Raw genomic sequence first — 16,877 nt, forward strand, 5'->3', positions numbered from 1 at the left:
ATTTAACGGCACACGAGACATTTTGTTTTCAGCGTGAGTGAGCGCTGAATTGGATCTATTTCCAGACGCACTCAGGACACAACGCTGCTTTGAGGCCAGTAAGAATTCAAGGACCTCAGAGCAGTCAGTTATTTTTTTGTTAGTGCACGGCAGCGTTGACCTGCATTTGACTCAATTGTTTCTTTACCTTGGCCAAGGCAGGATTGCATTTATGAATGCTTAGGAGCAGCTTGAAAGGCTCGGATATTTAGTTGGAGCTATTACTGTTTTTGTGTTCCGGGCTAGTTCTAAAGAACAAAGAAACCTTCCTGGGTTAGCAGAGACCCAAACTTCATTACCGGGGGCACGCTTGGTTACAGATAAGTGTATTATTATCAGGTTATTGATTATTGAATCATCTCTGTTCACTGCTAATACCTTTTTATCACTGGAGAGAGTGGTAGAAACATTGTTTGTTTTCTTTACTTTATTTTTCCAATTTTTGAATCCTTTTTGAATGTGACATGAATGCAGCAGCATAGATGAGGTTCGAGCCACCATAAGAGTGAGATCAACACACTCCCAGCCAATGCTTCATTGATTTGCCAAGCTGCTGCATCTTTATTGTTTAGTTTGTCCCTTTTTTCCCTTCCCCTGTTATGGTATGATCTGTTGAGTTTTCTTCATACTCGCAGGTTGTTCCTTATAAGGGTAGGAGAAATACAGCATCAGTCATCGCTGCCACTGTACCTGGCTGATAAGGGTAGTGGTAACCTTGTTTCTGTCCAGACAGAGTGACAAGCCCACTGTTACATACAGCCTGAGCGATGGATACTAACACTGTGCTTACGTCAGTGTTGTGTAGCAGGGTTTCTGTTCTCCCACAGAACTGTGCACAGAGGATTGGAACCTCAGCGAATTAGGGTGACCCAAAACTCACCTTAGTATCCAACAAACCCCTTACCGAGCTAGCTACTGTGTCTCATTGGTCATAACAAACTCCCAATGTTTAGACAAACCAGAACATGAGCTTACAATACCTCAGGTTACGTGGAACACATGAGCACTCTTTCGTTATACAATCATTTCAAACCAGAACGTGGAGTAAAGAAGAACACGTGAACATTTGAAATATTTATTTACTAATGTCGTCTTCTCAGGCGCAGTATCTTAGATAATACAAGGAAACATATTATCAAAAGCAAAGCTATCAGCATAGTTACTAGTCCATAAAAAGCGAATGGTGACAGCATGTTAACATGCTGTAAATGAATAAGAGTTAACAACACTTATTTCTCACCCTCCCTAACTCACATATTATATTAATAGCTAAGAAGGTCTCTTTGGGTTGAATTAGGGTGGGCCCATACCTCAGGATCCTAGAATGAAGAGATCACATCAGCATACAACAGCTCTCTCTGCATGCGAACAGCATCAAGTGTGTTTGTGTGTGTCAAGCAAAGCAATATAAAACCCGCCTAAAAGCCAAAGTTGGCAGAAGCTGCACTTATGTTATGTCTATGAAGGCGCGAAGATCAGACCTCATAACAATTCAGTATCTTGTTGTTCCTGAAGCTTCAGCACTCTCTGTACAGACATAGTTTATTGAGCAAAGCTGATATCAGAGTAATAACATATTATTCTCATGTAAATCACAACGAACTACTAGGGTGAAAGCTAAATCAACAATTAAGTGTTGTGTGCAGAAGTAGCAAAAGGAAAAATGGCGTTTAAACATGTAACGTGCCTATGCTAACTTAACGCATTATAAAGATATATAGTAGCTATATGACACCCCCCATGATCCGAGGACGGATAAGATAAGATAAGATAAGGGCAACGTCATGAAAGCAGAGTTCAACAACCATGAACAACCTTATAAGTATAAAAAACTGCAGCAACCAAATCAAAATTTTAAAAAGTCACAAGCACGCAAGCCAATAGGACAGGGAGGTGAAAATAATGCAAAAGAAAAATGTGGCATCATCATAAACCAGGAAGTATTTTCAAGGCAGGACCGAATATGCAAAATATGCAGCTACAGCCTCCAACAGGAAATCACTGTCTTCATCCGAAAACAGTTCAGCCATCCAATTCAAAAGTGTAAAAGAGCAAACGTGTTATCCCAACACTGGAGCCTCTATTACCATCAGAGGACAACTCGGAGGGTTCTCAAGAAAGCTCATTGCCAAGAAACCCTGCTACATGGCGCCCGTACGTTGGTGGCCTTATATCATGACACTCGAGTAGTATATCGTTCAAACCTTAACCCCTTCACTATCGTGTCCGGAACACGGTGGTGTCGGATAAACCTACCTATTTTTGAAATATGTCTTTTCAAGCTTGAATCTATCTAAAACGGTTTCCTTGACTTACTACCCAGTTGTGCTACAGAGTTTTCTTTGTTGTTCAGTAGTTCCGGTGATATCATGGCTGTGGCCATTGCGCAGCATAGTCGCATTGCGGTGCGCAACCATTTACAAACTTACCAAGTCCCTTTGGAAGGCATGGCTGTGATTTTGGTGGTGTGTGCAGATCCGGCGTACCCTTTTGAGCTGTTTTACTCGTGGGTCACATTTCCGGAGGTGGACGCGAATTCTCAAGTGTTCCTCCACTACACACCCTCCCCTGTACCGGCTGAATATACACCGTACAGGGCACTGGAAATACCTATTGATGATTGGAAGCATCGCGTTTGGTTTGATGGCGCCCTCCCCCACTCTTTGTCAGCTGCGAGGTTAGGTCCACTTTCCATTCCAGGTACAAATTGGCCTGCTTTGGGTGGATTTATCCCGCACCCGAATCACGGCGCTTGTCCCCTTGCTGATATTCGCAGACTACACGTTGTCTCGATTGCTGTGATTCGTGCATTAGTGCAATACATAGGTCGTCATCTCCCGGGTGGTCCCCCCGGGGGTGCGGCCGTTCAAACGGAACGTGGCGGTTTACGCCTAAATCCGGTTATGGTCAATTCGGTTTTTCGTCAGCATCCCGTTGATAACGATGACTTCCCTTTCTGGCTTGCCGAGAAGTTTGACCAACTGGAGGCTGTGTTTCCGAATTCTACTCCTGCTGATAAACATAGAATGTTGACGATCACTTTACCTAAGGATTTAACTCCTGAGCTCGTTGACTGTGAAGGCTGGGGAAAAACTTTTGCGGCCGTTTATATGAGGTGTTTCGGCACCCCGTCTATGACCGCACTGCCTGAGATTGTTAAACGTGTTCAGGATGATCACGGACCGGAGGCAGCGGTTGAATTGGGTATGTGCCTGTGTGGTTCGTTTGAGATAGTAAGTGATCTCATACTCTCCAATATTAAAGGAGATGCGGTGAACTTTCAGGTGTCGAATGCTTTGGCTGCTCTGGCTGTCTGAGACGTTAACAACATTACGAATGGAAGTAGATGCCTTCCGAGGAGAAAGCCTAGAGTTGAGGAATGAAATGGGCACTATGAGGAGAGAGGTAGCAGGGCTTTCTCGTGGTAGTCCCACCAGTACAAGGGGAGCTTCGTACATAAGGAATTGGACCTTGCCACCTCCGGCCTCACATGACACTGCACAGGCCCGGGGAGAAGTCACTAGCCCTTCTACAATCCAAGTGATTCAACCCCTTCAGTTACCACTAGCCCCACCCGAGAGATTCTTTGGAGATCCCAAAAAGTATGGCATATTTTTGGGACAGTGTAAGTTGCACTTCATGTGCAAACCTGCTGTGTTTCCAGATGATCAGTCAAAACGGCTTTCGTCATGTCTTATTTGGGTGGGAACGCAGCAAGTTGGTCTTTTCCTTTCATAGAGAGAAATGATCCCATACTATCCCACTTCCCTGCCTTTTGTGAGGAAATGCGAAAGCTTTTTGATAGAGAGGCTCACCAGCTTTCATTAGATAGGGAACTTATTACATTAAAACAGGGCTCACAAGACCTCTTGACATACATAACCACATTTAACAGGTTGGTCATTGAAACAGAGTGGCCCATAGAAAAACAAACTTCCCTATTTTACCAAGGACTACGAGGTGAACTTAATGATGTATTGGCCCAAGCAGTGCATATGCCAACTAATTGTGATGAATTAATAGACTTAACAGTACAACTAGATCACCGTCTTCAGGAAAGAAAGTCCACAGTCCTCTGATGGGTCAGAACCTATGCAAATAAGTGGTATTCGTGGATCACTAAGTGCAGAAGAAAGGAATAGACGACGTAGCCAGAGGTTATGTATGTATTGTGGGAAGCCTTGACATTTCATCAAAGATTGTAAAGCCAAATCCAAGATGATGCATAACGACAACAAAGGAATCCAGAAGATTCCTATAGCAGGATATTTGACAGAGAAGCCGGAAAACTGACCTGCTCAAACAAGACAGAGACCCCTTGTTTGAAGCAGGAAGTATTAGAGGTCTTCTCTTCTGTGGCAAAAACGGTACAATCTTCTGTGGCTCACATGAACTTGTGTGTAACATTGGAAATTACAGGTGGAGGACCCATACTCGTTCATGCTCTATTAGATTCCGGGGCCACGGGCAATTTCATCGACCAGAAATACGCCCAGGAATTGGGCATAGCTTGAATAAGAAAGGACAAACCAGAACCAGTAAAAGCTGTAGATGGAACTGCCCTGACGTCAGGACCAGTGTGTTACCACACCCACCTTATACCGATGCAAGTAGGATTAACCGATTATGACACCATCCAATTCGATCTCATAGATGCCCTGAACTTAAAACTGATTCTAGGCATGCCATGGCTTACGCTGCATGATCCTTTAGTTCAGTGGGCAGCCCGCACTGTCACTTTGAATTTACTCTATTGTGCGGAGCACTGTACTAGAGAAAAGAACTCAAAGCCTCCTCCAACCGAAAACCCTGCAGAACTCCTCGCAAGCTGTTGTAGCACACAGAGTGTGTGCATCATATCTATCTTACCAGAGGAGTACTCAGAATTTCAGGACGTGTTCCATGAACAAGAAGCGAGCAAGTTGCCTCCCCATAGGGAATATGATTGCATGATTGACCTGGAGCCGGGTGCCTGCACCCCGTGCAGTCGCATAGACGCACTTGCAGAGGCAGAAACTAACTATGTGCAATCGTATCTGAAGAAACTCCTATCCTCTGGGTTCATCCGTCCTTCTTCCTTCCCTGCCTCATCGCCTCTATTCTTCATACCAAAACGCGAAGGGGGTTTACGGGCGTGCATCGGATATAGAGCTATTAACAGAGTAACGAAGAAGAATAGATATCCACTGCCTCTAATTCCGGTATTGCTTGATCAGCTAAAAGGCTCTCTAATATTCACCAAACTGGACCTTAGAGGTGCATACCATCTGGTTCGAGTGCGGCGGGGGACGAATGGAAAACGGCATTCCGCACCAATTTTGGACTGTATGAATACCAGGTGATGCCATTTGGTCTTTGTAATGCCCCCGGCGCATTCAAATATTTCATGGATGAAGTCTTGCGAGGATTGTTGGATGTGTGCTGCATCGTGTATATAGATGACATTTTAATATACTCGAAGTCCCAAAGAGATCATGTCATTCATGTGGCAGCAGTGTTAGAACGCCTTCAGAAGCTTGCTCGTTACGCTAAGTTGGAGAAATGTCTTTTCCACACCAAAGAAGTAGAATTCTTGGGGTATGTCTTTGGTCCTGGTGGTATCTGCATGGATAAGAAGAAAACTGATGCCATCATTCGTTGGGAATCACCCTCTAGTGTAAAGGCGCTTCAAAGCTTCCTTGGTTTTGCCAATTTTTATCGTAGGTTTATTAAGGAGTTCTCAAAAATCATACAACCTATGACATTCCTACTCAAAAAAGGAGTCTCTTTCCAGTGGGCGGCTGAGGCAGAACAAGCATTCCAAAAGTTAAAAACTTGCTTTACCAGTGCCCCGGTTTTTGTGTCATCCCGATCTCAGTCAAACTTCGTGATGGAAACGGACGCTTCCTACTTTGCTGTCGGGGAAATTCTGTCCCAAACGCATCCAGAGACGGGACAACTACATCCGGTAGCATTTTTCTCCAAGAAGCTCTCTGCTTGTGAAGTGAATTACAGCATCACTGATAAAGAATTGCTAGCTATAAAAAGAGCATGCGAGGATGGAGACATCACTTGATAGGGGCCAGACATACGGTGGAAATATTCACAGATCACAGAAATTTGCTCTTCTTGAAAAGTGCTAGAGCCCTAACTCCTCGACAACTTCGATGGTCTTTGCAGATTTTGACTTTGTAATTAAGTACCGACCTGTCCACAAAACGGTAAGGCTGATGCGCTTTCCAGGCCCATGCCTCTTCCCGACACTAGCCTTGTACCAACAAAGGAGCCTCCCATCATTCTTCAGAAGGCTTCCTTCCAAGGAGGAATCTTGGCGGTGACGACATCTGCAGAATTCCTGGACGAGGTGAAGGAACAAATCAAGAACCTGGACAAACAGGATTGGGTACCCAAAGCTGCATTACATCGATCTGAAATTAATACACTGCTGTTCTACGACAAACGGATAGATGTTCCAGAAGGTCCGCTACGACAGCAAGCCCTCCAATGGATGCATGATTCCTCTCTGGGTGGCCACCCAGGGCAAGTAAAGACTCTTCAGACTATGTCAAGATATTTCTGGTGGAAATCTTTACGAAAAGACACTGAACAATATGTCATGGATTGTGCCGTATGCTCACAAGCAAAGGCTCACCATCAACAACCAAGTGGGTTACTTAGACCATTCCCTATACCTCCGGCACCCTGGCATACCATCACTATGGACTTCATAGTGGACATGCCTCCCAGCTTGGGTTATAAAACTATCCTCGTAGTCATAGACCATTTGATTAAGATGGGACATTTTATAGCCCTAACAAAGTTGCCAGGAGAATTGGCAATCACCTCCTTGCAACATGTTGTAAGGTTACATGGTCTTCCTTCAGTACTTATTACTGATAGGGGCTCTGAATTCACCTCAAGGGTTTGGCAAGCCTTGTGCAAGGCCATCAACATCGATGCCAGGCTGTCTACAAGCTACTAATCTCAAACTGACGGCAAAACCGAGAGGCTAAATCAAACTCTGGAACAATACCTCAGATGTTTTACTATACAACATGAGGAGGAGTGAAGAAGCCTTTTATGGACTGCTGAGTTTGCATACAACAATACGGACCATTCCTCATTGGGGTGTTCTCCCTTCTTCTGTCTACATGGATATCATCAAAACATGTTGCCCTTTGAACAGCCAGTTGCTTCCACGCATCCCTCCATACAAGAACATCATGCACATCTCAAAACAGTGCTGCACAATGCTAGAACCCATCTGGAAGCCTCTAGAGAAAGGGACAAGCACTATGCAGACAGGACAAGAACTCAGGAACCTTCCTATAAGGTGGGGGATAAGGTATGGCTTAACACTAAGTTCCTGAAGTTTAAGGGCAATACCAGATTGCAACCCAAGTTTGTAGGTCCTTATGCCATTCGCAGTATCATCAATCCTGTAGCCATGAAACTTACACTCCCTTCCACTTGGCACATCCACCCAGTGTTTCATATTTCCCTCCTGAAACCTTGTCTCCCTGGTGCAAGGGTGTCTGTAAGACCTTTACCTATGGAGATAGACGGGGAGAAGGAATAAGAGGTACAGAGAATACTAGATTCTAAGTGTATACGGTGTAGAGTGCACTACCTCATTTAATGGAAAGGGTATGGCCCTGAAGATAGATCGTGGGAACCACGTGTCAAATTGCGGTGCCCTGGCCTTCTGAGGCGTTTCCATACACAGTTTCCAGGGAAACCTGGTGGACCGCCGAGACGTCGGTCGAAGAGAGGGGGTTCTGTCACGTTTTGAACCAGGGCCCGTATGTACAGGTTAGTTGTATGGAGTATGAATGCCAAGACTGCATGTCCCATAATGCTTAGCTGTAACTTGACCCCGCTTCCTTCTTCATTCTTTCCTACTTAAACTCCCTTCCTGAGTACTGTCAGGTGCTTGTCACCTGATATCAGAGTTCCAGTTTCAGAGACGGTACTACGAGACGGCTGTCTCCACCATTGTGAAGTTTGTTTGTATGGAAAGCGCAGTTCCGTGCTGTCAGCTAAGAGGAACCCTCATAACTCGAGCGCCCTCGGATTCTTACAAGCGCAAGAAGGCGCTTTTGTTTTCTATTACACGATGAGCCTGGAGCGCATTTCCACGCTAGGACCTCAACCGCATTTAATGGCACACAAGACATTTTGTTTTCGGCGCGAGTGAGCGCTGAATTGGATCTATTTCCAGACGCACTCAGGACACAACGCTGCTTCGAGGCCAGGAAGAATTCAAGGACTTCAGAGCAGTCAGTTATTTTTTTGTTAGTTCACGGCAGTGTTGACCTGCATTTAACTCTATTGTTTCTTTACCTTGGCCAAGGCAGGATTGCATTAACGAATGCTTAGGAGCCGCTTGAAAGGCTCGGATATTTAGTTGGTGCTATTACTGTTTTTGTGTTCCAGGCTGGCTCTAAAGAACACAGAAACCTTCCTGGGTTAGCAGAGACCCAAACTTCATTACCGGGGGCACGTTGGTTACAGATAAGTGTATTATTATCAGGTTATTGATTATTGAATCATCTCTGTGCCACTGTTAATACCTTTTTATCACTGGAGAAAGTGGTAGAAACATTGTTTATTTTCTTTACTTTATTTTTCCAATTTTTGAATCCTTTTTGAATGTGACATGAATGCAGCAGCATAGATGAGGTACGAGCCACCATGAGAGTGAGATCAACACACTCCCAGCCAAGGCTTCATTGATTTACCAAGCTGCTGCATCTTTATTGTTTTGTTTGTCCCTTTTTCCCTTCCCCTGTTATGGTATGATCTGTTGAGTTTTCTTCATACTCGCAGGTGGTTCCATATAAGGGTAGGAGAAATGCAGCATCAGTCATCGCTCCCGCTGTCCCCGGCTGATAAGGTCAGTGGTAACCTTGTTTCTGTCCTGACACGCACTTACACGACGGCAACAATACTGCAATCATGGAAAGGATCAATTATTTTTTCCATCCATAAAAAAGGCGATCATTCTAATCCTGTCAATTATAGTCTAGTTGCTCCTGCTTAACGTAGAAGCCAAGGCCTACGAGAGACTTTTACTGAAAAAATTAGAGGAATGGGCAAACAAAAAACGAATTCTCCCACTCCAACAGACTGGATTCAGGGCAAACAGCTCAGCATTGGAGAACATCATGGCCCTGGCCTAATTCTCTAAACATGTGGACAAAGATAGGCATCGGACACTGTTCAGCTGCTTCATAGAATACTGCAAAAAACACAGTTGATGGACAGAATGTAGAACAATGTCATACATTCACCCCAGTACAAGGATCTGGGCCTAAATCCATCGTTTCTTTGCACTCCACACCACCCTGGGTTAGACACTGGCTATATGCAAATCAGCTCTGACCCTGTGCCTCATGGGAACAGTGCAGTCCGAACTACCAAGCCATGTCTTTCCCAGGCCGGAATCAAGCATCCAAGGACCGGTTTCTGGCTATCAGCCTTCATCAGCCTGGATAGCTTGACTCCAGTAGTGTGGAGAGCCTGGGACTCACGTCTGAGCATACCCAGCCCACTCGGGGTGAAAATTGCAAAAAACACAGTTGATGGACAGAATGTAGAACAATGTCATACATTCACCCCAGTACAAGGATCTGGGCCTAAATCCATCGTTTCTTTGCACTCCACACCACCCTGGGTTAGACACTGGCTATATGCAAATCAGCTCTGACCCTGTGCCTCATGGGAACAGTCCAGTCCGAACTACCAAGCCATGTCTTTCCCAGACCGGAATCAAGCATCCAAGGACCGGTTTCTGGCTATCAGAAAGACATGGCTTGGTAGTTCGGCCTGGACTGTTCCCATGAGGCACAGTGTCAGAGCTGATTTGCATATAGCCAGTGTCTAACCCAGGGTGGTGTGGAGTGCAAAAAAACGATGGATTTAGGCCCAGATCCTTGTACTGGGATGAATGTATGACATTGCTCTACATTCTGCCCATCAACTGTGTTTTTTGCAATTTTCACCCCGAGTGGGCTGGGTATGCTCAGACGTGAGTCCCAGGTTCTCCACACCACTGGAGTCAAGATATCCAGGCTGATGAAGGCTGATAGCCATAAACCGGTCCTTGGATGCTTGATTCCGGTCTGGGAAAGACATGGCTTGGTAGTTCAGACTGGACTGTTCCCATGAGGCACAGGGTCAGGGCTGATTTGCATATAGCCAGTGTCTAACCCAGGGTGGTGTGGAGTGCAAAAAAACGATGGATTTAGGCCCAGATCCTTGTACTGGGATGAATGTATGACATTGTTCTACATTCTGTCCATCAACTGTGTTTTTTGCAATTTTCACCCCGAGTGGGCTGGGTATGCTCAGACGTGAGTCCCAGGCTCTCCACACCACTGGAGTCAAGCTATCCAGGCTGATGAAGGCTGATAGCCAGAAACCGGTCCTTGGATGCTTGATTCCGGTCTGGGAAAGACATGGCTTGGTAGTTCGGACTGGACTGTTCCCATGAGGCAAAGGGTCAGAGCTGATTTGCATATAGCCAGTGTCTAACCAAGGGTGGTGTGGAGTGCAAAAAAACGATGGATTTAGGCCCAGATCCTTGTACTGGGATGAATGTATGACATTGTTCTACATTCTGTCCATCAACTGTGTTTTTTGCAATTTTCACCCCGAGTGGGCTGGGTATGCTCAGACGTGAGTCCCAGGCTCTCCACACCACTGGAGTCAAGCTATCCAGGCTGATGAAGGCTGATAGCCAGAAACCGGTCCTTGGATGCTTGATTCCGGTCTGGGAAAGACATGGCTTGGTAGTTCGGACTGGACTGTTCCCATGAGGCAAAGGGTCAGAGCTGATTTGCATATAGCCAGTGTCTAACCAAGGGTGGTGTGGAGTGCAAAAAAACGATGGATTTAGGCCCAGATCCTTGTACTGGGATGAATGTATGACATTGTTCTACATTCTGTCCATCAACTGTGTTTTTTGCAATTTTCACCCCAAGTGGGCTGGGTATGCTCAGACGTGAGTGTCAGGCTCTCCACACCACTGGAGTCAAGCTATCCAGGCTGATGAAGGCTGATATCCAGAAACCGGACCTTGGATGCTTGATTCCGGTCTGGGAAAGGCATGGCTTGGTAGTTCGGACTCGACTGTTCCCATGAGGCGCAGGTTCAGAGCTGATTTGCATAGAGCCAGTGTCTAACCCAGGGTGGTGTGGAGTGCAAAAAAAGATGGATTTAGGCCCAGATCCTTGTACTGGGATGAATGTATGACATTGTTCTACATTCTGTCCATCAACTGCGTTTTTTGCAATTTTCACCCCGAGTGGGCTGGGTATGCTCAGACGTGAGTCCCAGGCTCTCCACACCACTGGAGTTAAGCTATCCAGGCTGATGAACGCTGATAGCCAGAAACCGGTTCTTGGATGCTTGATTCCGGTCTGGGAAAGACATGGCTTGGTAGTTAGGACTGGACTGTTCCCATGAGGCACAGGGTCAGAGCTGATTTGCATATAGCTAGTGTCTAACCCAGGGTGGTGTGGAGTGCAAAAAAACGATGGATTTAGGCCCAGATCCTTGTACTGGGATGAATGTATGACATTGTTCTACATTCTGTCCAACAACTGTGTTTTTTGCAATTTTCACCCCGAGTGGGCTGGGTATGCGCAGACGTGAGTCCCAGGCTCTCCACACCACTGGAGTCAAGCTATCCAGGCTGATGAAGGCTGATAGCCAGAAACCGGTCCTTGGATGCTTGATTCCGGTCTGGGAAAGACATGGCTTGGTAGTTCGGACTGGACTGTTCCCATGAGGCACAGGGTCAGAGCTGATTTGCATATAGCCAGTGTCTAGCCCAGGGTGGTGTGGAGTGCAAAAAAACGATGGATTTAGGCCCAGATCCTTGTACTGGGATGAATGTATGACATTGTTCTACATTCTGTCCATCAACTGTGTTTTTTGCAATTTTCACCCCGAGTGGGCTGGGTATGCTCAGACGTGAGTCCCAGGCTCTCCACACCACTGGAGTCAAGCTATCCAGGCTGATGAAGGCTGATAGCCAGAAACCGGTCCTTGGATGCTTGATTCCGGTCTGGGAAAGACATGGCTTGGGAGTTCGGACTGGACTGTTCCCATGAGGCACAGGGTCAGAGCTGATTTGCATATAGCCAGTGTCTAACTCAGGGTGGTGTGGAGTGCAAAAAAACGATGGATTTAGGCACAGATCCTTGTACTGGGATGAATGTATGACATTGTTCTACATTCTGTCCATCAACTGTGTTTTTTGCAATTTTCACCCCGAGTGGGCTGGGTATGCTCAGACGTGAGTCCCAGGCTCTCCACACCACTGGAGTCAAGCTATCCAGGCTGATGAAGGCTGATAGCCTGAAACCGGTCCTTGGATGCTTGATTCCGGTCTGGGAAAGACATGGCTTGGTAGTTCGGACTGGACTGTTCCCATGAGGCACAGGGTCAGAGCTGATTTGCATATAGCCAGTGTTTAACCCAGGGGGGTGTGGAGTGCAAAAAAACGATGGATTTAGGCCCAGATCCTTGTACTGGGATGAATGTATGACATTGTTCAACATTCTGTCCATCTACTGTGTTTTTTGCAAGCTTCATAGAATACAGCACGCCCTAAATGTTAATGCTCGAATATTAAATACATTCAGAGCCATGTGATAGTATCTAACAGAAAGATCAATGTTCCTTTATAATACATCTTCTGTAATGTATATCCTCTTCGATAGAATCCAGTATCACAAATTCACAATTCAGAGCTCTCAAGAATTTGGGCGATAGATATCCTATTAGGGCTCATGCAGAGGAATGTGCAGCACAAAGCATGCAATTATGTTTCACATTTTATGGTATTGAATCAGTGATGCATGATGTAAGGGGTGGAAATCAGGTACTCAAGCTTAGAAAATATGAGGCCCACTGGATCATAACAATATATGCTGTTGACAAAGGACTCAACATGGATAATGAATTTCAATACTTCTTGGGTACCTAACGTGCATGCTGACTGGTCTAAACTTCTCCATATCTGTAACCCTCACCTCTTACCTATCTAACACTATCATATGAACTTCACACCACTAGGTACACATGTGATACGCCCTTCTGGGTACAAGTTGTTCACGGGTTGGATGATTATTAATTTTGATCTTTCAAAATGGCGATCATGAATGTAGCTCTTTGAATATTTCCTTATAAGTCCATTTACGATTACAAGTATTACATACTTTTGGTATATATGGGCAATTCCGAATGTCATTCATGCAAAATGCTGCTTTTTAATGAGGAGCACTCTCCTTTCAAGCAGCAGGTAAGATAAAATTTGTGAGCAGCCTTACTGCTCTATCATAGGTGATCCTTTCGTGATTAGAATGCGGACTGAAAACTGTGTCTGTGGTCCCCCACTTATTTTAAATATAATGACCCGAATTTTTTGTAGTGTAATTGTTTAAATCTGTAAGCCTGTGTTAGTCTGTTTACGATTATCAGTAACTATGTATTTCTGATATATATGGGTGATTGAGAAAGGCGCGCATGCAATATGCCCTTAAGATTTATATATTAAGTATGGATGATTTCAAACTTTGATATCAGGCTTGTTTTTGGGAACAAGGTGTTCATGGGTTGAATGACTATTAATTTTGGATATTCAAGATGGCGCTCATGAATGTGGCCCTTTGAGTATTTCCTTGTTAATCCGTTTACGTTTACAATTATTACATACTTCTGGTATATATGGGTGATTCCGAATGGCGTACGTGCAAATCACCGCTGTTCAAGGAGGAGCCCTCTCCTTCTGAGCAGGAGGTAAGATATAATTTTGTGAGGAGCCTTAATGTTTTATCATAGGTGATCCTTTCCTGATTAGAATGCAGACTGAATACTGTGTTTGTGTCCACCACTAATTTTAAATCCAATGAACTTAAGGTTTTGTAGTGTAATTGGTTAAATCTACAGATAACAGTGTTTTCCAGCTGACTTTCGATATTGAGTATGCGTGACCCTGTCTGTACTATATGCCTTATGCACTATTTATAATACCTTGTCATGCGACATTGAACTGCATGCCCTCGATTAGAATTACTTGCTTTCATATTTGTTGCTTTCTGTAAATATAATGTGTTGGTAATTTAACACTTACTTCTTACAGATCACACACCAATAATTTGGCTGTCAGTGAAGATTATATTGGACCTATAGGTATGAAATGTTAAAACTCATAATTTTGATAATTTGGGTATGGTTGACCTTATCACTAGATTATGGCTAATGACACAGCTCAATGCCTACGTATTGGAGAGAATGTACGGTTCCATTGTGTGACATGGAAATTGCCTTTACTTTGATTTAAGTGGTAAGTTGATTTATGCTTGTACTAGGGTTTAGTGGTGACTTGGAATTGCACTACCTTTTCTCTTACTCACTTACTTTGCCCCACCTATGGACTGTATTTAGGCACAATTATAAAGATACACAAGGGATATACTCTGGATTCGACTTAAACCCTTGTTTATAAATGTAAAACCTTTTTATTTCTCCGCTTTTCATTATTACTTTTACACTTTATACCCCATGTTTTTTTCTATATTACTCATGATCACTAGTCTCTTTTTCTATTTCCTTCCATATTTTTTGAATGACTTACACCATACTAACCCTGGGGAGTGGTAGTGGCCCAGACAGCTATGAGATTATTTGTCTTGTTGTAGCCCTGAGGAAGTCTGTAGGATATTAACCACAAGACGAAACATGTGTTGGCTACGTTTTTGCTTTGAACTAGCTCTAACATTGTAGACCTTGGAATGCAACACTGAAAATAAAATTATGAAGGACTGGCTGTAATACTGCTGAGCTTGGAATTCAACACTGAAAATATTTAGAAGAAGTCTTACGCCAAAATACTGGTGGATTCAATTGTGTATTGGACATTTGCTCAGGACAAAGATTTTGTGTGTGATAACATTTAAACTTGGCCTTCGTCGCTTTGCATGTTTGAGCCTCTCTACCAAATCTCTTTGTCTTTAGTGCTCGATGCTTAAGAGGTCCAGTTTTTCGTTGCTGAGACAGCACACAGCAGCCTGGTCAGCAGGAAATATAACACATGCAGGTTCACATTTTATAAACAACGTCACGGACATTTGAAAAGGCATGTCATGCTCAATTAACATATTTCTATTCTAAATTTTTCTTGCTACTAATGCTGCTCCTGACAATTTAAAAATGAAAGTTACTACAAATACATGTTAAAAAGGGGGCACACCTTAATAGATGGAAGATCAAAAAAACTTCATTGCCATTGATGGTTCTTTACATTAACAATTTGTTATTCTTTTTTTCGTGCTTTCGCAAGTATCCATTTAAAAAAAAAAAGATTTTGGCATGCTTACTTTTGTATGGTATACCCTTTTATAACTGTGGATGATGATCAGTGTTTCTGATACTGGAATTCAGTTTCCTACATATGTTAGAGAATAATAAAACTGAAATTTGGAATGATTAACTGCTCACTGAAAAAGATATAATACCTATTGAGTTTACACTCCACATATGGTTAAGTACTTCACAGCCATCACTGACAGGAAGGATACGAGTGATACAGGATGCCTTCTTTGATCATAAATATTTACCTGCAGAAGAATTTATAATACTCTTCTCGACAAAACTGTTAATCATGTAGCCAAAGACGATGACTCTAAACGGCAGTGCAGTGCCACTGATGAGCGCACAGATAAAACCCACAATCATCAAGAAGATATCAAAGGCATCTGCGAATCTGAACTAAAAGAAAATAAGAAAAAAACATATTATTAATGGAGAGTAATTTATATTTCAATAAATTACCAGTTTGCACTTTCAGCTACGCTGTATCTACTTTGTTAATTTTTTGGAACTGATTTAGATGTGTGCAATAAAGGGAGAAACTTTTCAGGCATCCTGGCCTGCCACCTTGCTCTTCCCTGTCCCATTTACAAGATGGGCCCGTATTAAAGATTGGGCTCACACTCCATGTTTGCGCCACAGCGCACCTTAAAGCAGGTGCGCCAAGAATGCGCTGCCCTCGGGGCATCCGCAAACTCCTGCTGCTCCCAGGGCAGTGCATTCAAAAGAAATATGGATCAGCTGTTTAAAAGCTGCTAAGTGTTTCTCGGTGCAGGTGTCAACCCACCCGCACTTTTAAAAGGGCTTAGAGATCCCCTTGCAGACGGTGCAGTGAGTGACTGCATCTGCCTGGAAGAGGATGTCTGGGTGGTCCATGGGTTCCCCTTTCATCCCTTCAGAGGGCTTAATTTAGAAGGGGCACTAAAAGTGTGCTACCTTTTTGTGGGGCACTTTCAGTGCACCTTCTAAAGGCATACTTGCTTCTGCACCCGCATCAGTAATACAGCGTGGGCGCAGAGGCAAAGCGATTCCCTCATTTGCATGGGGCTATGCCCCCATGAAATGAGGGAACACCCTCTAACGATAGCACTGCCGCTGTATGTGCACAAGTGCTATCTACATTTCAAAAGAAGACATATAAGCATCTGCGGCCACTTCTCTAATATCAAAGTGCCCCAGTGGCAGATAAAGTGGGCGTCTGCGACCACTTTATGTGTCCCCGAGCGGTTGAGTAATATAACCCCTGAAGTGCAAGGAGGAAACTGCTTTAATGTGAGGGAAAATTCTAAAGTGGGTATTGGAATTGGAACCCACCCCACTATAGGAATAAGTTTTGGTACTCACATTTGTGATGGCAATTTCACCATGAAATGACAGATTTTTCTTACAAGGGGGCCACTGGGGGCCCTATTATGTATAGGGTGCACTTTCCCGGTTTGCGCCCGGCGCACCTTAAAACAGATGCGCCGGGCGTAAGC

General features: G+C 44.2%; 1 protein-coding gene across 2 annotated transcripts in view; it reads right to left on the reverse strand.

Annotated features, from left to right (window-relative positions):
- LOC144784686 (ATP-dependent translocase ABCB1-like) overlaps window positions 1-16,877 on the reverse strand; it is a 1,804,387-nt gene that overhangs the window by 1,638,780 nt on the left and 148,730 nt on the right. For both annotated transcript variants that reach the window (XM_078663637.1, XM_078663636.1), the window contains exon 4: window positions 15,648-15,798. In XM_078663637.1, the coding sequence (XP_078519763.1) occupies window positions 15,648-15,798 (151 nt within the window). The remainder of the gene's footprint in view (window positions 1-15,647; window positions 15,799-16,877) is intronic.

This window comes from Lissotriton helveticus, chromosome 10 (genome assembly GCF_964261635.1).
Source record: "Lissotriton helveticus chromosome 10, aLisHel1.1, whole genome shotgun sequence".
Taxonomy (NCBI): Eukaryota; Metazoa; Chordata; class Amphibia; order Caudata; family Salamandridae; genus Lissotriton; species Lissotriton helveticus.